At 36.7% G+C, this 22,827-nt stretch overlaps 1 protein-coding gene across 1 annotated transcript in view; it reads left to right on the top strand.

The window, feature by feature from the left end:
• Ir25a (ionotropic receptor 25a) overlaps positions 1–22,603 on the top strand; it is a 77,569-nt gene extending 54,966 nt beyond the window's left edge. Inside the window, exons 16-21 of the mRNA XM_070097115.1 lie at positions 2,409–2,544; positions 3,354–3,553; positions 12,459–12,591; positions 16,262–16,389; positions 16,819–16,999; positions 17,530–22,603. Coding sequence (XP_069953216.1) covers positions 2,409–2,544; positions 3,354–3,553; positions 12,459–12,591; positions 16,262–16,389; positions 16,819–16,999; positions 17,530–17,578 — 827 coding nt within the window. The 3' untranslated portion in view covers positions 17,579–22,603. The remainder of the gene's footprint in view (positions 1–2,408; positions 2,545–3,353; positions 3,554–12,458; positions 12,592–16,261; positions 16,390–16,818; positions 17,000–17,529) is intronic.
• The last annotated feature ends 224 nt before the right edge of the window (positions 22,604–22,827 follow it).

Here is a 22,827-nt window from a genome sequence, read left to right on the forward strand (position 1 = left end):
CAACTGTCTTTTTTGTCACTTTCTTTTAACCTCTTTTGTTCTATTTTCCGTTAATTTTTAATTGATTAAAATCTTGCACCTTATATGTGTCCTTGTTTTTCTAGCGGCTTAGATTCACACTTAAAATTTGTGTGAGTGTCCACTGCTGAAGTAAACAGTTCTCTTTAATATTAATCCCTTCATGTATGCTATACCATTGTCAGTATAATGTACAAATTTCAGTGTTAACAAAAATGCTATACAGTGGACCCCCGCATAACGATCACCTCCGAATGCCACCAATTATGTAAGTGTATTTATGTAAGTGCGTTTGTACGTGTATGTTTGGGGGTCTGAAATGGACTAATCTACTTCACAATATTCCTTATGGGAACAAATTCGGTCAGTACTGGCACCTGAACATACTTCTGGAGTGAAAAAATATCGTTAACCGGGGGTCCACTGTAGTTTAGAACCTAATTTATTTTAAGTTTTAAAGATGGTTGTTTGATCTATACCATAACAAGAGAAGGCAAAGAAGGCAATATATTTTTAAATTATTAGTGTTTGAGACAATATTTTTCTAGCTCTGAGTTATAATTCCAAGAGGATAAAATTACAATCACCATATAACTTAATATTATTCTGTAAAATGTTCAGGATTTTTTTTTTCAACATGATGGCCATCTCCCACTGAGGCAGGGTGACCCAAAAGAGAAAGAAATACTTTCACCATCATTCACATGTAATCACTGTCTTTGTAGAGGCTTGCAGATACGACACTTCAGATGTCACTCCAAACAGCAAATATCCCAAACCCCTCCTTTAAAGTGCAGACATTGTACTTCCCACCTCCAGGATTCAAGTCTGGCTAATAGATTTCCCTGAATCCCCTCACAAAATGTTACCCAGCTCACACTCCAACAGCTTGTCAAGTCCCAAAAATCATTAGTCTTCACTCCTATTTAAAGGACCCCAATGGAAATAAGTCACTTTTCTTGACTTTTTTAGGTTATCCTGGTTCTCTACACATTTATTTATTTATTTATTTTATTTATTTATTAATTTGAACATGATACAGTGAAGTACAAAAGAATACAGTAAAATGCAGCATGCTGCTATGTATGATAATCTATGTAACTATATTTGTGTATACCTGAATAAACTTACTTACTAACTTAATAACACACGCATGCTTGTTGTATGTCCAAGCCCCTTGCACACAAAACCTCTTTTACCCTTTCTCCCTCCATCCTTTCCTAGGATGACCCCCTAATCCTCCTTCCCTCCACTTCAGATTTATGCATCCTCCAAATCATCCTATTTTGCTCCATAATCTCTAAATGATCAAACCACCTCAATAACCCCTCCTCAGGCCTCTGAATAATACTTTTAGTAACTCCACATCTCATAATTTTCACACTACAAATTCTCTGCATAATATTTACGACACACGTTGCCCCTAGACACAACATCTCTACTGCCTCCAGCTTCTTCCTTGCTGCAACATTTATAACCCATGCTTTACACCCACATAAGAGTTTTGGTACCACCATACTCTCGTACATTCTCTCCTTTGCCTTCATGGATAATGTTCTTTGTCTCCAGAAATACCTTGGTGCAACACTCACCTTTTTTCCTTCATCAATTCTGTGGTTTACATTGTCCGTCATAAACCCATTTGCTGACAAGTCTACTCCCAAATGTCTGAACACATTCACTTCTTCCATACTCCCTCCCTCCCTCCAATATGATACCCAATTTTTTCTTATCTAACTCGTTTGATACCTTCATCACCTTACTCTAATCTATGTTTACTTTCAACTTTTTTCCTTTACACACCCTCCCAAACTCGTCCACTAACCTTTGCAACTTCTCTTTGGAATCTCCCAAAAGCACAGTATCACCAACAAAAAGTAACTGTGTCAACTCCTATTTTGTATTTGAATCTGCATAATTTAATCCCACCCCTCTCTCCAACACCCTAGCATTTACTTCTTTTACAACCCCATCTATAACTATATTAAACAACCATGGTGACATTATGCATCTTTGTTTAAGACCTACTTTTACTGGAAAGTAATCTTCCTCTCTCCTACACACCCTAACTGAGCCTCACTATCTTCATAAAAACTCCTTACAGCATTTAGTAACTTACCACCTATTCCATACACTTGCAACATCTACCACATTGCTCCCCTGTCCACCCTATCTTAAGTCTTTTCTAAATCCATAAATGCAATGAAAACTTCCATACCTTTATCTAAATATTGTTCTTTTATATGCTTCAATGTAAACTCTTTGTCTACACATCCCCTACCCATTCTAAAGCCATATCACTGTATAATTGCACTACTATGTATAAGTTAATCTCTGTATAACTGAACTTCTGTGAATAACTGAATAATAGTTTGTGTCACCTCCTGCAGTGTCACGTTTGGATACCCCCATTGAATCGCTGGATGACCTGAGCAACCAATACAAGGTACAGTATGCCCCAGTGAACGGCACCTCCACCATGACCTACTTCGAGCGGATGGCTTATATCGAGAAGAAGTTCTACGAGTAGGTTGGCCCTCTCACCATTCTTTTCTCTCTCTTGACACATACATTTCATAATCATTTTCATTATTTCTGGTATGATTTACTGTTACTTGTTCGAGGGTGTGACTGAATTTGTTTTTTACATATTTATGTTTGTTAATCTGAATCCATGATTCCTGTAAATAGTTCATTATAAGATTCTTTCTTAGTTTTCCAGCAAATTTTTTATTAAGAAGATCTGTGAGGGAGTTGTTGGTAGTTTGGCATTTTTCTGTCTAAGTTAATGCAATAACTAATGAAAAATATTCCCTTTAGTTTCCTTAGCCCTTAAATGGTCCAAACGTATATATACGTTTTTTCAACATCTGAAAGTATGTAAAAAAATGTAGATCTTTTTCTTTTGTTTTGCATGTGAAAACGTGTAAAAAAAACTTTTACCTACATTTTTTTTTGTTATATTTGAAAATATGTAAAAAAAAGTAGATCTACTTTTGTAGCACTACGAATTTGAACGTCGATCTGTTTGAACTGTTTAAGGGTTAAATATATCAACAGTACTACTGTCAGGTTGTTAAAATTTCTTCATTAGTTTGGTTGGTGTTGCTGAATATAATTTCTCTAATTCTTTGCTTATTTCCAGTCTATGTTTTTTATAGTAGTGTTCTTTGCAAGAACCTAGGATAACCCACTGAAGTTACAGCTGATATAGACATATGTACATTAGTGGCAAATTATATTGATTTGTAATAGGATAACCCATTAATGCCAAGCAGCAAGAATTATTTCAAATGTTTGTATGTATAAAAGTTATTATCCTAACTCTCTGGCAGGATTTGGAAGGATATGTCCCTAAATGACTCAATGAGTGACGTTGAGCGGGCCAAGCTTGCAGTGTGGGACTACCCTGTGAGCGACAAGTACACCAAGATGTGGCAGTCCATGCAGGAGGCTGGCCTTCCCAATTCCCTTGAGGCTGCTATTGCGAGGGTCAGGAAATCTACCTCTACAAGTGAAGGATTTGCTTACCTAGGTATGTCAGTGGTGGTAACAGTGGTTGACCAAGGTGTGGGTAAGAGATGGGATGTGGGCAAGAGAGGGAGATGTGGGTGAGAGAGGGAGATATGAGAAAGGGGGGTGTGGGTTAGAGAGGTAGGTATAGGCGAGAGAGATAAGTGTGGGTTAGAGAGGTAGGTGTAGGCGAGAGAGATAAGTGTGGGTTAGAGAGGTAAGTATGGGGTAGGAAGGTAAGTGTGGATGAAAGAGTTAGGTGTGGGTGAGAGAGGGAAGTATAGGTGAAAGAGAGGCATGGATTCAAGAGGGAGGTGTGGGTGAGAGGGAAGTATGGGTGAGAGAGGAAAGTGAGTGACAGAGGGAAGTGTGGGTGAGAGAGAGAGATGTATGGTTGAAGACAGGTAGTAAGGTTTTCATTTTCATTAAGTGAACTCAATATTCTCAGTAGAGTAAAACTCTTCTCATAAGTTTATATTTGTCTAAATTGTCTGAAGATATTATATAATTTTTTTGTATAAGTATATTATTATATTTTATTATTATTATGATGCTGTGAATATTTTGCAGAGATTTTGGAATGTAGAAATTATCAGGCAGTATAGGGTAACCAGACTTGTAATTCAGAGAGTTGAGGAGGGATTGTTGAAGTGGTTTGGGCACTGAAAAAGGATAGATCAGGACTGGATGAAAAAGAAGTGCATAAATCTGAAGTGGAAGACAGGAGGGGTAGGGGTAGAGGGAGGAGATAAAAGAAGTTTTGAGTGCTTGAGCATCCAGCAGGCTTGTGTGAGCACATTAGATTGGAGTGAGTGGAGAGAAGGGTTTTTTATGGATGGACATGCTGCTGGACTGTTGCACTTATGACAGGATTCATGGAAAACCAGTTAGCTGGACTTAGGTTCTGGAGGTGGGAAGTACAGTACCTGCACTCTGAAGGAGGGGTGAGGTTGTTGCAGTTCAGAGGGTCCTTTGAATTAGGATGTCCATGCACTTCTGGTGAGACAACTGTTGAATGAATGATGGTAAATGTGCTCCCATTTTTGGGTCACCCTTCCTCTGTGGGAGATAGCTGGTGTGTTAAAAAGAAGTTAAAAAAAAAATTCATATTAAGATATTCTTAGTTATTATGTACTAGGATGAGTCTGCCCAAAATGCCCCGACATGATAATGGCTTTCTTTGCCACTATCATGCAAAGGTGATAGACTCGTTACTATCATATTTATCAGACACATGACCACAACACAAGACACAGATCTCTTTTTGATATACCTCGTGTCCATATCACACTGTGTAAAAACTCTATGCACATAAAGGGCCCCAAAGTATGGAATTCATTACCAGAAGATATTAAAGTAACCCAGTCTGAAAATCAATTTAAGACTCTTCTCAAGAGCCACTTAATCACTCTAGACTAAATGCTAAATACTCAGTATAAATTTACTCACCTATGTACTCCCACATCATAACTGAAACAATCACATTGAACCTTTTATCCATTGTTGACAGGAATATAATTGAATCATTGTTTTTCACAAAAGCATTTTAGAATATAAATACACATATCTTTGTATTATACAAATTTTGATTCATTTATAATTAATATTCTACTGTGCAACTATGAAATAATTACTTTCCTACTGTACAACTATGATATACTACTAAGTATTAAGCAGAATGTAAGCCAATAATGTTAAATTGACCCATAATGCCAAGACATAATAGAGGCTCTCTTTGTATTGCAACTCACTATTGTATATACACAATTTCAATGTTCTGTTTGCAAAGACATTAAATAAATAAATAAATAAATAAATAAATAAACAATTTGAGTTGCCCAAGGTGATGAGGATAACAAAAAGATTAGGTGACGAAAGATTGGATATCAGATTGGAGGGAGAGAGTATGGAGGAGGAATATGTATTCAGATATTTAGGAGTGGACTTGTCAGCAGATGGGTCTATGAAAGATAAGGTGAATCATAGAATTAATGAGGGGAAAAGGGTGAGTGGTGCACTTAGGAGTCTGTGGAGACAAAGAACTTTGTCCATGAAAGCAAAGAGGGGAATGTATGAGAGTATAGTTGTACCAACACTCTTGTATGGGTGTGAAGCATGGGTGATGAATGTTGCAGCGAGGAGGAGGCTGGAGGCATTGGAGATGTCATGTCTGAGGGCAATGTGTGGTGTGAATATAATGCAGAGAATTCGTAGTTTGGAAATTAGGAGAGGGTGTGGGATTACCAAAACTATTATCCAGAGGGCTGAGGAGGGGTTGTTGAAGTGGTTCGGACATGTAGAGAGAATGGAACAAAACAGAATGACTTCGAGCATGTGTAAATCTTTAGTGGAGGGAAGGCAAGGTAGGAGTCGGCCTAGGAAGAGTTGGAGGGAGGGGGTAAAGGAGGTTTTGTGTGCGAGAGGCTTGGACTTCCAGCAAGCATACATGAGTGTATTTGATGGGAGTGAATGGAGACAAATGGTTTTTAATACTTGACGTGCTGTTGGAGTGTGAGCAAAGTAACATTTATGAAGGGATTCAGGGAAACCGGCAGGCCGGACTTGAGTCCTGGAGATGGGAAGTACAGTGTCTGCACTCTGAAGGAGGGGTGTTGATGTTACAGTTTTATAACTGTAGTGTAAAGCACCCCTCTGGCAATACAGTGATGGTGTGAATGATGATGAAAGTTTTTCTTTTTCGGGCCACCCTGCCTTGGTGGGAATCGGCCAATGTGTTAAAAAAAAAATTATTATTTAATAACTTTTGACTCTGCTATTTGAAGGGCTTCTAAAATGTCTTATGAAAGCATGTATATGAGTGTAAGTATGAATGTGTGTTCATGCATGTGTAAGTGTGCATGCTTGTATGAGGACATTGAACAGATGAGTTTTCTTTGTGCTAACAACCTAGAAACCTACCCATTACACCAGTACCCACAACTCACTCCTTATAGGTAAATGCCCTACCTACTTCCAGGTTGTTCCAACTTTCTTGCCTTATCACATAATGGTTCTCCTGGTAAAATCTAGGGAGAATTTTCTACTTAACATTCCACCTAATGTTATCTAATGTCTGAGTTAACCATTTTATGATATTGTTATTCCAGAAAGTAAGGAAGGCAAGCAGCTACTGTAGTTTTAAGGAAACTGAATGTGTAAAGTTTGTTTTTGGTGTAAGAAGCAAGTCAGGTATTGAATAAAGAATAAAAAGAATAAAGATTTTATTTGTTTGTAAAAGTTGCAGTGTGTAATTACAGTTTTGGTTTGCTAAGTACAAAGAAAGCCACTATCATGCTGGGGCATTTCAGGCAGACTAATCCTGGTACATAATGACTACTTAAATCTAGACAAGAGTGGTTATCCTTTATTAAAATCTTTATTTAATCTTAATACTAATGTGAGGTAGTCAAGGTGAAGGTTTATAAGAATAATAATCTTGAAGATGTACATAATAAAACAGTGTTACAGTTAATGGTTCAAGCAGTAATATTTCATGGACTGACAGATGTTTAATAGACTAGAGGTCATATAATATAAATAACTGATTAGAAGTTGTTTTGGCTGGTTTGGTTAGTATTGAGAAATGAGATGATTTTTAAGCAATTCACTACCTGAACCATTATTGGTTCAGGTAGTGAATTGGGTGTTGCAACATCACTTAGGCATTATACAGTATGTTAATACACAGTAAATACACATTCTACTCTTTTTAGTAAGAGTTTCATTACATTCACAGGCATTCCACTTATCTCTTTGCATACATAAAAAAATTTAGTCAATTAGTTCAGGAAATGCAAAGTAAAAGTACTATAGCAGTTATGTAAAGATTAATTATGTTTATTAAATAAGATAAATTCATAAAGGTTATTCAGTTTTGCAGTTTTACAAAATTATTTACCTTACATAAATTATTTTATGCAAAATGGCCCTTCTAGGAAAATCAGTTGTCAGATGGGAATGGGTTGTCACATGGAAATGCATTGTTTTAAGGGAATCATTTGTAAAATAGTTGTCTTGCCAGGAGTGTGCAGACATCACAAATGAAATGACTCGACTGTCTGAGCTGCAACATCCCCACTTCTCTTTCAGAGTGCAGGAACTGTGCTTTCCCATCCCAGGTCCTAAATCTGGTTAACCATTTTTCATTAATCCCTTCATAAATGTTATCCTGCTCACACTTCAGCAGCAAGTCAGGCTATAAAAACCACTTGTCTCCACCCACTGATCTAACACATTAATGCAAGTCTCCTGGATGCTCAAGCCTTTAGCAGTCAAAACCTTCTTTATCCTCTCCATCCAATCCTTCCTGGGATGATGTCTAACCTCTCCTTCCACCCCAGAATTATTTAACCTCTTGGTCATCATATCCTGCTCCATCCTCCCTGAATGCCCAATTCACCTCAACAACTCTGCCTAGCCGTGTGCTCCAAATTCTCTGCATTATATTCACCCCATTGCATTATTCTCACACGTGACACCTCTACTGCCTCTGGCTTCCTTCTTGCTGCATTGTTTAAAGGCTATCCCTCCCACCCATATAAAAGTATTGGTATCACCATACTCTGATACAATGTACAACATGTTCGATTGAACATACTATGTAAAATGTTTAATTAAATTTTTTTGCTTTATTTCCAATAATATGTAAAAGATCTTATCTAATAGTATGAGTTTGTTGGTTGTCATCTAAGTACTATATATATCTTTACAGTATTGTTAAGAACCACTGTATCTGGATTTTAGATAACAGGAGTTGTCATCTGCGAACCGAACTGGTTTAAGTTCCTAAGACGCATTAGGTAGGTAATTGGTGTAAATGAGAAATAATAGAGGGCTTAAGAGTTGACGACATACACACTATTATGAAAAGTCAAATGTTGGTGTCTGTATGTGACAGCATGGTCTCTGATTCCATAATATTCTAGTTGAAGTTGCAGGATTCTCTGATCTACTGTATCAAAAGCTTTTTCATAGATCAGTAAAGAAACAATACATTGGATATTCATTATACTCTAAAGTTGTATAGAGTCAATCCTTTATATTAATGCTTTATTTGTAATATATCCTGGCTTGAAACCAGACTTATCAAAATTATGTTTAGTTATGAATGCATACATTTCTTATGCATTATGTGTTCATAAATTGTAGATAATAATAATAGTTTAATATCTTTATTATGCACCCCATACCCATCCTGTGGGCAGTAGTCAAAAGATTACAAATGTACATAATGGGTCCAGGGACTGGGCTGTAAAGTTTTAATAGCGAAACAAATTACAGTGGTAATGAACTATATACATGCTTATATCTGGTTACAATTGTAATGAGTTAGATAAAATAGCAAATTAGAGTACACATATAACCTGCACGTAGGAGATAGGAGCTTATGACAATGTTTCAGTCCGACTTGGACCATTTACAAAGGTTGTCTTAAGCTCCTCTCTCCTACATGTGGGTTATCACAGTATTGTACCTTTTTGTTCTTTTTGACAAATTAGAACTCGGCAAATTAAAAACTGGCCTCTAGTTATTGATTTTTGTTGGGTCTCCACTTTTGTGGAATGGTATAACCCTTGCTAGCCTGTGGTAAGTATGGTGAAGGAAAGTTTTGGCTTCTGTTATTTATTGAACGTGCCGCAATGGTTGGCAATAGTATTGTATATGAGCAACTTTTTATTATTGCTATGTATGGTGGTACAGTATATTGGCTTTGTTTCTTTCTTTGTGTTTTAGTGAATACATTATTGAAGTTACCTCTGTAGAATTGTTGACACTAGGTATAGAGAACTATGGGAGTGTGGGATTTTGTTGACTGGGTTTGATCTATTAGTCAAGAAGATATTATAATATTTGTTTATTTGCTGTTCCAGTGATTGGAATAGGAGGTTCTTTTGGTTTATTGAGTATAATTTCTTTGGTATTTTAGAGAGTGCTTTCTAGGTTTTTTAAATGTTTTTTTGTCACTGAATTTGTTAGCATAATACAGATTTTGGGTATCTTTATTAGCTAGGTAAGCATTGATGTATATATTTTCTGTTAGTTCTTTGGGTATTGGGCTCCATCTTTTTTTTTTTTTTTCATAGATAAGCTTTTTTTTTCAATGGTTCTGAGAATGCTGTTGGTTAGCCATGGTGTATTTAATCTTTTTACTGTGACCCTTGTAGCGTTTATTGTAAGTCTTGAATTTTTGTAGGAATACAGTGGTACCTCAGGATATGAACTTAATTTGTTCCAGAAGGCTGTACGAGTGCCAATACCGAATGAATTTGTTCCCATAAGGAATAATGTAAATTCAATTCAATTCAATTCAAAGTTTATTCTCTATAAGGATTACAATGCTGAGTTTACAGAAATTTGGTTATTGTTTGGTTTACATGTAGTAAAATTGTGATTACAGAGTGTACCACTAGAACGCTTAGCATGGCTAGGCATTTCGGGCATACTTAGTTTTATTCTTAATTGTAAAATATTACAAATTATGAGGTAAGTTGGTATTATGGCTAAGTGACTAAATACTAGTTTGTGAGTTTAGCAATGTGAATGCTTTTGTTTTGGCACAGTACATAGTTTCAGTATTGGAGTATCACAGGATTCATTATTTTAAGACTGAGATTAATATTTCTGTTTATGGTCAAATGAGTGAGTGAGTGTAAGTGTGAACCACCAGGTGGTATTCGTGTAGTTAGTTGACGGGGTGTATCAGGGAGATAAGATGTTTTCTAATGGTAGTTTTGAAGGTGATGAATGTGTCTGCAGTTCTAGAGTTCTCAGGTAGGGTATTCCAGATTTTAGGGCCTTTGACATACATTGAATTTTTGTGAAGGTTTAGTCGGACACGGGGAATGTCGTAGAGATGTTTATGTCTGGTGTTATGCCTGTGGGTTCTGTCACAACTATCAAGAAAGCGTTTTAGGTCAAGGTTGATATTAGAGTTTAAGGCCCTGTAGATGTAGATTGCACAGTAGTAAGTGTGGATGTACTGAACTGGGAGTAAGTTTAGATCTATGAAGAGTGGGGGGGTGTGTTGCCAGGGATGGGATTTAGTGATTATTCTTACTGCAGCTTTTTGTTGGGTTATTATTGGCTTTAGGTGTGTTGCTGCAGTTGATCCCCAAGCACAAATAGCATAGGTGAGGTATGGATAAATAAGTGAGTGGTATAGTGTGAGAAGGGCATTTTGCGGCACGTAGTATCGTATCTTGGAGAGGATCCCAACCGTTTTGGATACTTTTTTGGCTATATGCTGGATATGGGTGCTGAAATTCAGGTTGTTGTCAAGGTATAAGCCTAGGAATTTTCCCCCATTATTTCTGGTAATTAGAGTGTTGTCAATCTTAATGTTAATTTGTGCATCTCCTGCTCTGCTACCAAACATAATATAGTAGAATTAGATTAATCTGTTTCAGAACCCTAAAAATACACTTACAAAAGTGCTTAAATAAATACACCTACATAATTGTTCGAGTTTTGAGCTGTTCATATCCCAAGGTACCACTGTATATGGACAGATGAGTTAAAAAAAAATGTAAATGTCTTGATCATTGTTAACTTCTCTGCTAGTCAGTGTTATTGATTGCTATGGGGAAGTTATTTACTGATGCCTCATCAGTGATCCTAAATGAGATTTTATTAATTTCAGATGATAATTTTATGTTGTTGACTAGGAAGGTTTAGTAATGATCAGTTGTTTTGTCAGTGATAATGGCTGTGTCTAGAGCAGCTATTATTTTTGTCTAAATTTGGTCAAGTGATGATGCAGTTGTCTTAGGTATTCAAAGTAATTCTATAGTAGATGAGTAACTGTGGGGTAGAGAGCATCTCTGAACCTGAGAGTAACAAGTATGGGCATGTGATCGACAGGGGAGGCCACTCAGATCCGCTATGCCATCCTCACCTCGTGCGACATGATGGCAGCTGGGGAAGAATTCTCCAAGAAGCCATTTGCCATTGCTGTCACCAAGGGCTCGCCCCTCAAAGACCTGTTCTCGAGGGCGTGAGTGACAGTGCTTACATACATACATCTTTTTTTTTACATCTATCCTCTACCCTCTTTTTAATTTACTTTAAATTTTTTTTAATGCTTTTTTGTGTGGAAATGTTACTTTTTTTTTTTAACAAAAAACTTCATTTTTTGAAGTGATCATTTATGGATTTTTAATTTTTATCTTTTTTTTTTTTTGAAAAGCATGTGCAAATGCATTTTTGTTGTTAGCCATGTCAAACTGGCAAACTTTTTTGAATTTTGATAGTGTGAATAATTTTTTTGCACTTGGCTACTTTTTTGGCCACCAGAAATATTTTTGTGATTTTTAAGCATGGCTTTTTTCAAGCTAAAGTGCAGCCATAAATCAGCATGGATTTTCTTGTCACAATTTTTTGAAAATACATTTTTTCTACTACACAATAAACTGCTACAAGTAAGATCCCCTCAGGTTCATATTTTTAACATGGCCATCATTTTCTGACCATGACATGTATAACAAACACCATCAACAGAATTAAACATATGAAATATAAAAATGTTACATTTTAACAAGAAAAAATTCAACAAAACACACAAGACATCTTCATTATCTAGCAAATACTTATATGTACATTACTAACATACATTTGTTTTCATAACAAGTATAAACAGTTCACTTATGTATATAATCCAACTACACACACATTGATGGGAGTTCATCAACATTTCCTTTTCACATAATGTACATGTGTCAGTCTCTTTTTGAGATGCTTTGGACTTGTAATATTAGGCAAGTTCAATATTTGCATCCCACAGCCTTATTCACGTCACTGCCTGTTTGATCTATGCCACACCATATCCTGGCAAAGCAGCTTGGCATCTGTGCCCTTCTGGTTTTATAGTACAAACTGTTTCACCTGAGTTTCCTCCCTTCCTTCCTCCTCCTCCTCCCATTCCCTCACAGGTGATGCCACAGACATTCGTTATCAAGTGTTGACCAACTGTGACCTGCAGATCGTCGGTGAGGAGTTCTCTCGCAAGCCTTATGCCATCGCAGTCCAGCAGGGCTCCCCACTTAAGGACCAGTTCAATGATGCGTAAGTTAACCTTCATGTGGTAGAATGTCCACTTTCCACTCAGCCTTATCCTTTCTCTGAGCTATGTTGATCAGACCCTGATCCATCGTGAGGCCTGGTCATGGACTGGGCTACAGGGGCGTTGACCCCCGGAACACTCTCCAGATATATTCCAGTTAATGTATTTTTGATGCAGACTCATTCTGTCTTTTCTCTTAAGACACTGAAATCTCCACCCTGCATACAGTTTGTTCCAAGTGGCAACCTATTCATTGCTAAGAGTAGATTATCATTCAGCTCATGCACTGAGGTCCAGAGTTCAAATCTCTGGTACAGCTGGAAAACATTAGGACGTGTTTCTTTAAGACTCCTGCTGTCCATGTTCACCCATGAGTATAAAATAAGTATCTGCGTGTTAGTTGACTGGTGTGGGTCACATCCTGGGACAAAACTGACCTAATTTGCCCGAAATGCTCTTCATAACAAGCAGCTTTCTATATATGTAGTAGTATGTCATGATGTCAAATAGGCCTGTATACCTTATACATGTACTTGTAGAAATAAAAATATTATTATTATTATTATTTTATTATTATTATTTTTTTTTTATTATTATTATTATCACACTGGCCGATTCCCACCAAGGCAGGGTGGCCCGAAAAAGAAAAACTTTCACCATCATTCACTCCATCACTGTCTTGCCAGAAGGGTGCTTTACACTACAGTTTTTAAACTGCAACATTAACACCCCTCCTTCAGAGTGCAGGCACTGTACTTCCCATCTCCAGGACTCAAGTCCGGCCTGCCGGTTTCCCTGAACCCCTTCATAAATGTTACTTTGCTCACACTCCAACAGCACGTCAAGTATTAAAAACCATTTGTCTCCATTCACTCCTATCAAACACGCTCACGCATGCCTGCTGGAAGTCCAAGCCCCTCGCACACAAAACCTCCTTTACCCCCTCCCTCCAACCTTTCCTAGGCCGACCCCTACCCCGCCTTCCTTCCACTACAGACTGATACACTCTTGAAGTCACTCTGTTTCGCTCCATTCTCTCTACATGTCCGAACCACCTCAACAACCCTTCCTCAGCCCTCTGGACGACAATTTTGGTAATCCCGCACCTCCTCCTGACTTCCAAACTACGAATTCTCTGCATTATATTCACACCATTATTATTATTATTATTATTATTATTATAATATTATTTTTCCCTCTAGTCTAGATTTTTATAAATCACTTTGAATGCATAGTCACTGGAATATTACCTCAACAGTAATTTTTTTAGAGCTTAAGGTTTCTGTTATCACCTGAAAACTTGATAGGTCATGTTATCAAGGGTACCTTTAATTTTGTGACAAGTACTGATAAATGAGAGCATGGACTCTATAAATCTTGTTTTTAAAAGTTATCTAAAGTAATATTTAAATAATCAATACCATTAAAAAAGATCTACATAGTATTCATTGTTGAATACAATCTGATAATTGTCACTCACTAATTCAGTACGTAATAAGTATGAGGTTAACATGAAAATTGAATATTAAAAATGATAATGACACTTTTTATTTAAAAAATAACAGATAGGCAGTGATGTGACTGAGTGAGTCAGAGTTCTTTCTAATAACACTTTCTCTTTAACACATAATTCTACTCCACTTCAGTATACTACCAATTATTCTGCACAAGAAGCCTGCATATTGGATAGTACCTTTCATTAGACCATCATATTGTACTTCATAGTGAGTCTTAAGTGTTGACAAGGAGCAAGAGTCTTATTGTGAAAAAAGCCACTTATTAACAGTTCAGGACATTTATTAGAGGAAATGTTTGGCAATGAGTGACTTCTTCAAAACCACTCATGGCAAAATGTTTCCTCTTGGTAAATGTCTTGAACTGTACATAAGTGTCTTCTTGCACATCTTGTCGGCATCACCATACCATTTTTCAAGAGTTTTATTAGCTAAAGAGCTTAAGGACAATGGTTTAATCTTGGGATGGGTAGAGATGTTGGGTATGTTTCCATAACTCTTTTGTTCCTGTTCACCCAGGAGTAAATAGGTACCAGTGTGTTATCTGATATTTTTGGTTACATCCAGTGTAACATAAGTCTCTCACATTTTCGTTTATACGATCCTCCTATAGCAATTATTTTTTGTTAATGATTATTGTTATTGTTATTATTACAATCAAAACTAAATGGTAAACCCACAAGGGTTTTTGCAAATGATAACTCATAAGTTCCTCTGTCTGATATTTTCAATAGTTTTTTACTCAGTATATATTCTTCATGTTGCTTGATTTTGCATTCTTCAATTTCCACTGCTTGGCATTTATCTGTATTAAATTCCATTTGACATCCATCTTTCACTGTTTGCTCAATTTATCCAAGCCATTCTGTAGGTTAATCTTAGCAATCACTTATTTAACCATTTCTGTCCGCTGCTCAGTATTGTATTAAGTGGATGTGAAGGTGTAATGGGTACAGGTATGGGCATGAGCACACAATATGTAGAACAAGGTTTGATTGCAAGAACATTTTATCATGACTTGAACAAGGTTTTATTGCAGGAACATTTTGCCCAGAGTATTTTTATCATGACTTGATGAAGCTCCACTGTGTTTAAAACATTGTCCCTACAAGATTGTTCTATATATTGCATCTTCATACTCATAATATTGTATATGTGTGTAAATATTATATAGCGTTCATGGGGACGTATGGTGTTGGGAGTGTTTCGGACATTCAAGGTTAACTTATGACAACTTACAAACCTAGAAATAATTTTATATTTTTTGTCCTTTTGTATACTTATTATTTCCTTTATATGTACAGGACCCAGTATTAATAAATTTGAACTTCAAACTTCCCACATCACATTTGAACCGTACAGTTTGGCATGTATCGTATCCCATTTTTTTATCCTTTAAAAACAATTCTTGCTTTTCCTCTTTTGATGTCGCATGTTACTGTGAATGCACATTATTATTCATAGTTATTAATAATAAGTGAAGGGAAAATTTTTGTATGTTTGTACTTTTTAATATTTTTTTATAACTTTTACTTTTGTCATTGAGAATTTTTACATTCATTTTAATGAATTTTTTTTTTTGTGTGTGTGTGTGCTTTTGCCTTCTCTTCTGGATCTTATTGATATTTTACAGTGCTGTTACTTCTAAATATTTATTAATTGATCTTTCTCCACTTTCTCTCTCTCTCTCTCTCTCTCTCTCTCTCTTCCTATTCTCCTTCCATTATTATCAATTCCTCTACTGGCCCTCCATCACCTTACCATAATCCTCTATAACATGCTCTCCTCCTCTTCCTTTCTACCAATTCATGTCATTTTGAATTCATCACTCTTTCACATTCTTGCATTACTGTCTGTCTTTGCTTATCTTCCATCTCTTTTTAATATCTATGGCCACTCCATCTACCTCTCTCTGTCCTACTCATGGTACCTTCATTCTTCATGCCCCAATTTTATCTTCCCCTCTTCCATTTCCCTTCCCTTCCTTTGCTTCCATCCTCCCCTTCCTACTCTTTACTTTCCACTCCTCTCCATCCCTCCCTTCCATCTCCTCTCTTCATCTCTCTCTACTTCCTCCACCCCTTCCTTCATTTCACTCTACCCCTGCTTCCACCCCCTTCCTCCCTCCCTTCTTCCTGCTCCTCCGTGGAACCTGCAGAATCCTGAAGCTGCTGAACCAGAGAAAGCTGGAGACCCTGAAGGAGCGCTGGTGGAACCAGAACCCAGCAAAGAAAGTTTGTGAAAAGGACGATGACCAGAGTGATGGCATCAGCATCGAGAATATTGGTGAGTGGCTCATAGGGTAAGAGTAGGGGGTATAGGTTGATGAAGGGAGGATACAGAGAAAGGAAGGGAGAGGAGTGAGAAAAGATAGCGACGATGTAGGGAAGTTGGAGGAGAGGGAAGAGAGATGAGGGTGGAGGAAGAGGTACTTAAAGGAGATGAAGGCAAAAGAGAGGAAGGAAGAGGAAATATAGAATTGAGACAAGGTTATTAGGGATAAAGAGGGCAAGGAAAGAGTGGAAAGTGGGGGATATAAAATAGGTATGAAGAAAGTGATAGAGAAAGAATAGAAAAGGAATAGGCATTAGAGCAAATATGAGAGAAATAGTGAGTGGGTGAATCAGTTTTCTAGAAGAGTCATGCAAGTGGAAGTCAAACTACAGCCTGGTCAGCCACAGTGCCATGCTAACTCACTGTTGCTCTGCTCTCCAGGTGGTGTGTTCATCGTGATCTTTGTGGGCATTGGATTGGCATGTGTGACCTTGGCCTTTGAATACTGGTGGTACAAGCATCGCAAGGGACCCCAAGTCTCAGACTCAGCGAAGGTGCTCACAGTCAGAGAGTATCCCACCAGTGACAACAAGGGCAAATCCAACTTCACCACAGATTACAAGTACTTAATGAGACATTTGTTTCATATTATTATTATTATTATTATTATTATTATTATTATTATTATTATTATTATTATTATTATTATTATTATTATTATTATTATAAAAAAGAGGTGCTAAACCTACAAGGGTCATACAGCTCATAATGCCTTAAATGGAGGCCTATCTTGTGAATATTACTTTGAATATATTAAATCTAAAAAGTGTGCAATCTGTTATTCCTCATTTTTTGATAGATTAATCAGTAGCTTGATCTGTTTATAACATAATTATGGATTGTCTATATTTGTTATTTTTCATGGAAATGTTATATCCATAAGGATCACACAGCAAATTGGGAATGGGAGGTAATTAGGTTCAATCCAAAGAAGGGTATCTTAGCTCCACTTCCTTGGACTTTGTAAGTGTGCTGCTAAATATTGTATTTGTAATCTTAGGTTAAATTGTTATTATGTATTCTGTTGCCCATCAAACGTATTTTATTTGACTTATTGTATCTGACACAACCTCATCTTTCTTTTTTTTCTAGAAGTGGCAGAGCTGGCTACCATATTTCACCTGTGTCTAACCCATGGTAGAGCACTGATGATGCTACCAAATAATGCAGTTGATATTCCTGTTCTTGTCGCTGCTATAGCTAATTCCTCTCGTGCAGACACAAGATTAATCTCATTGGAAGGCAAGAACTCTTCAAATGATACATGTAGTGAAGATGATGATGGCAATCAAGCAAATGTTCTTCAGTCATTTATATTCATTGTTACCCAAGATTTGCAGATCCTATTAATGGTTTAATGTCTGTTGGGACCTCCCTGCAGCAATAGTTAAAAATATTTCCTCTGTACATTATATTTTAATAATAATATGAATTATGCACCAATTTCCACAGGTCTGTTTCATTCCCATAAAATGTGCAATATATGCATAACTTTATATTTTGCAATATGCTCTTTAATATTTTCTGTTTATGTATGTAATGTTGTAGAGATAGACTTTGCTAACTTTTCCTACTTTGCCAGGATTATTTTGCTAAGTAATGAGAATTTATAGTTAGTTTCCTATAAATTTGCATAAAGTATCTACACATCAAAATTAGTATCATGCATCATTAATAAAACATTAAGGTTCGGTAATTAAAGCTAGGCTAAGCTTAGAAACACTTTGCTGCATGCAAACAACTTCCACCAAAGAAGTGCTTATATTTGCATAATTGCACTGTTATGTAGGATTATGTAAATACACCCTTGAACATTGTTATTTTTAACACATCTGCTGTTTCCCACAAAGACAGGGTGTCCACCCAAAAAAAAGAAACTGCATTCACCATCATTCAGTAGTTAGTCTTACCTGAAGTGTGTTCTGATATTACTGTACTTTGATACGTGTCATAAATACCAGACAACAGAACAGTATATATTCGCACACCATAATTTGCATGTCAGCAATGATGAGGGAAATAATTCAGTTGCTTATGTAATCATTGGCCAGATTAAGGGGCCAGCCAAGCAGCTGCCTAGGTCACTGATTTGTAAGGACTACCAAAAACATGAGATCCAGGAAAAGGACTATTAATAATATAAATAATTCCATACTACTGGTTTATATCAATAAACAATATAAATAATTCCATACCACTGGTTTATATTATATCACTGAATGAGAAAACCATCACATACTGTAATTGTAATGCAACATCTTACTTCATATGTTTTAGGATTTAATCGAGACTCAAATTCTTGCAGGATATGTTCCAAAAGGTCTCATGAATCAGGCATTTTCAAATATGTAACACGGACTGTACCCATATAACGGGTTTTATTTCAGAGCTATGTTCATTATGTTTCAGAGGCCACATTTTTTCAGATATTATTCTAATTGATTAATGTTGGATTTCACCAAATAGAATGTCCACAAAATAAAAACAAATGGTTTAATGTGGAAAATTCATTTAGCACATTTTAGGATGCAATCACTTCTAAGAAACACAATAAGTAATATAAATATGTGAGAATAACTAATACTGCAGTTGAATATGAGTGAAATATTTGGTAAAATTATCAAGAGTAAACGTATGGTCAGAGCCCTTGTTGATTTAACAGTTTACCATATAATAAATTTCACATTCTGTGGTTGAAGTTGTAACACTCTACTTTTCATCAGCCACTTCAAGAGACATAATCAAATCCTTATAAATTTTTATAGTGAAAGGTAACAATAGATGGTGCAAAATCCATGCTGGCATTGCTAGATGCTCAGACTGCCGAGTCCTTTGATTCGGTGGGTATTTTCTCTGATTACCACTGATTCCCAGGATATATACGTAGTACTTCAGTAGGTTAATTGGTGGGTTATTTAAAATTTAGCATTGTATGAGAGCTCACGGGTTAAGATTTGTTATAGTAAATGCATGCAGGTAAGGGCATGGCTATATATCTAATATCCTACAAAAGCAAAATTGTGTAGTATTGCTTTTTATGAGGCAAAATTTGGGAAAAGATATCAGTCACATTGTAATTCATGGGTAAAATTTTTCTTTGCAGTTTTGACTTAATGATTATGAGAAATATAAGGTACTAGTGAACCCCTCAAGAGAGTGCCTTGATGCTGGTGAGGGGCTCTTGATCCAAGGAATTGGACCTATCCTCTCTTTCCTTGGAATGAACCTAATTGACTCCCATTCACCAGTGGCCTGGTGGCTAAAGCTCTCACTTCACACACTGAGGGCTCTGGTTTGATTCCCTGCGGGTGGAAACATTTCAACGCGTTTCCTTACACCCGTTTTCCTGTTCACCTTGCAGCAAATAGGTACCTGAGTGTTAGTCGACTGGTGTGGGTCGCATCTGGTGGGGGGGGCAAAGACTGAGGACCCCAATGGAAATAAGTTAGACAGTCCTCGATGACGCACTGCCTTTCTTGGGTTATCCTGGGTGGCTAACCCTCCTGGGTTAAAAACCTAAAGAAAATCTAATCTCTCTTAAGGGTTTATTGCCTTCTCCTGGTTATAACTAATCACTGAAATGGCCAAAATTGCTGTAATATATATATAAAATGTTAAATATTTATTTACATATTTATTTATGCATATCCTGTATAGGTATTTACAAAATTTTGCACACAAAATTAACTTGTAAAGAATTTTCTCTAGTTTTTGATTTTTATGAGTATTTGTAAGTTACATATATCCTCCCAATGTATATTTATAGATTATTATTGTTATTATTATTATTTAATGACTAGTACCTTTAAGTGGTTTCCTGAATTGTTTGTTTCTTCCAGTTTTCATTCATAGAGGGAAAAAGGGAATGAATGCATACCCTCAAGTCATGCTTATTGAAGATGTTTCAGTCCTGGGACCTTAATCACTTCAAATACAGTACCTGTGTATTTGAAGTAAACAAGGTCCAAGAGCAGAAGTCTTCAGTAAAGGTGTGCTAAGTGCATGCATGTGTGTCCATTTACTGGTAACTGTCGGCAGTCACTGGCCTTCTTATTGTATATTTTCATTGATAACCTGAGAATGTCTCAGCTGATTGATTTCAGATTTTCAATGCTAGGGTACTGTAATTAGGGAAAGGTACACTGAACTGTTGTATTGACATGTGCAGATACATAATGGTCAGTTTTATATATAGAGGGCCACTCTTCTGATTAGCTTCAAACTTTCAACACTTGTATATACTAAGAGGGTTGGAATTGCCCATTTTATTTTTAAAGTGCTGTAGAATTACTCAACATAAAATAATTTGAGTATGCCACTTCTTGAGTGGCTGATGCATCCTGTGACAAGGATGATATCCACTCGAGTTTTAGCTGTGTAGGTGCAAATCTGCCAGTTTACTAACATAGTTAATAAATGTGGAATTGTTGGATTTTTGATAGCTGAGACTGCATCTTGTGGTCTATAGAAGTATAAGTGAAAGAGTTTGGGGTAAGACCCGAAATGCTCTGCATATAAAGGGGCTTTTGGCATGTTCACCAAATTGTTACATTCCTTTGTACAAACACGTATCATGCTACAATAAAGTTTTCATTATCAAGACAAGGATTTAGGAAGGGTAGGGAATATGTAGACCAAGTATCTACTGTAAGGCACATAAAGTAACAATATTTAGATAAGGATAAGGAATGGCTTGTCACAATTGTAGATTCAGGAATGGCATTTGGTAGAGTGAATAGTAGAGCAATGTGGCAGATGTTGCAAATGCTTGGAATTGGTAGTACGTTTTTAAGAACAGTAAAGAGCCTTTATGAGGAGAGTGAGGGTCAGGTTAGAGTATATAGAAGAGAAGGGGACTGTTTTCCAGTAAAAGTAAGCCTTAGGGATGTATGACGTCCCCACAGTTGTTTCCCCTGTCTTCATATAGATTTATTGTATATAAATTGCAGTTATATGATGTCTAATATCTATCAGTAATTTCATATATGGGATAAATATTTGCCGTTTGGGATCAGTACATTTTGTGAAGTGTACAGAAGAGCTTAATTATGCAGAATTAAGTGTTGATAGTCTGAGTGAGCTTACTGTGGCTGCCAAGGGCCTGGAACTCATCTGCTACTTACAGCCAGGCACCTGTGTTTATAGATGGAGTTATAAAAAAAGTAATATGATAAATGTTAGTGTGTTGGGCAGAGGTGTGGGGTTAAATGTTATGTAGCTAAATATTTTATGCCAATTGTTTATATAATGTATGGTGTAGAATCATTTATATTTGACATAAAAATGAAGCATAGTATATAAAATTGCAAATAAATTATACTGTTTCTGTGTGGTTTTGCTAAAATAATCATTGTATTTTTCAGGTGTATAAATTAAGAAGCACATGATGTTTTACAACTTGTAATGTTAAGCCATATTTCTCATTGAAACTAAATAAGTATTCTTGAGTCACACACTGTATTTGATGGTGGCTTAACTATAGCACTTTACTTAAGAAGCCAATAAGATGTTACCCAACTCTGTGTAAACAAAAACATACATACGTAAAGGCCTAATTTTTTTAACATGAGCTGTTTCCTTGCAAGGAAGAGTGACCAAAAAAAGGAAGTACATTCACCATCATTCATTCCATAGATGTCTTTCCAGAAGTGTGTAAACCTCACAACGTACAGTGGACTCCCGGTTATCGGCTGTAATCCATTCCAGAAGGGTGGCCGATAACTGAATTAATATTTCCCATAAGAATTAATGGAAATACAATTAATTCATTCCAAACAAAAATATCCACAAAAAAATATTTTTTTTTAACAATTATGTAAGTATTATATACCTTTAGTGAAGGCTAATGCTGGCTTCTGGAAGATAGGGAGGAGGAAAGAGGGAGGAGTTAGTGTTTGGAAGGGAAATCCCCCTCCATAAAGACTAGGTAGCAAAGCCTTCCCTGGGGTTAAATCCCTTCTCTGTCTTTTATTGCCACTAGGACCAGCTTGAGAGTCACTGGACCCCTGTCTCACAAAATAACTGTCCAGAGTGCTCTGTTTCTGGCATCTCTTTAAGATTTCCCTGAAGTGGGACAGGGTTTTGTCACTAAACATGTTGCAGATATAGCTTGTTTCAGCTTTGTCAGGGTGGTGTTTCTCCACAAAAGCTTGCACCCTAGTCCACATTGCACACACCTCTTTAATCTCTGAAGAAGGCACCTCCTTCACTCCCTCTTCCTCTTCCTCTGAAGCAAGTTCCTCAGCTGCAGTCTGTTGCTGTTTGAGATGAATCTCTTGCAGCTCTTCAGTGGTTAGCTCTTCTCTGTGGTCCTCCACCAACTCTTCCACATCCTCACCACTCACCTCCAACCCCAGGGACTTCCCCAGTGCCACAATAGAGTGCACAGGG

The sequence above is a fragment of the Cherax quadricarinatus genome, chromosome 56 (genome assembly GCF_038502225.1).
Source record: "Cherax quadricarinatus isolate ZL_2023a chromosome 56, ASM3850222v1, whole genome shotgun sequence".
Classification (NCBI taxonomy): domain Eukaryota; kingdom Metazoa; phylum Arthropoda; class Malacostraca; order Decapoda; family Parastacidae; genus Cherax; species Cherax quadricarinatus.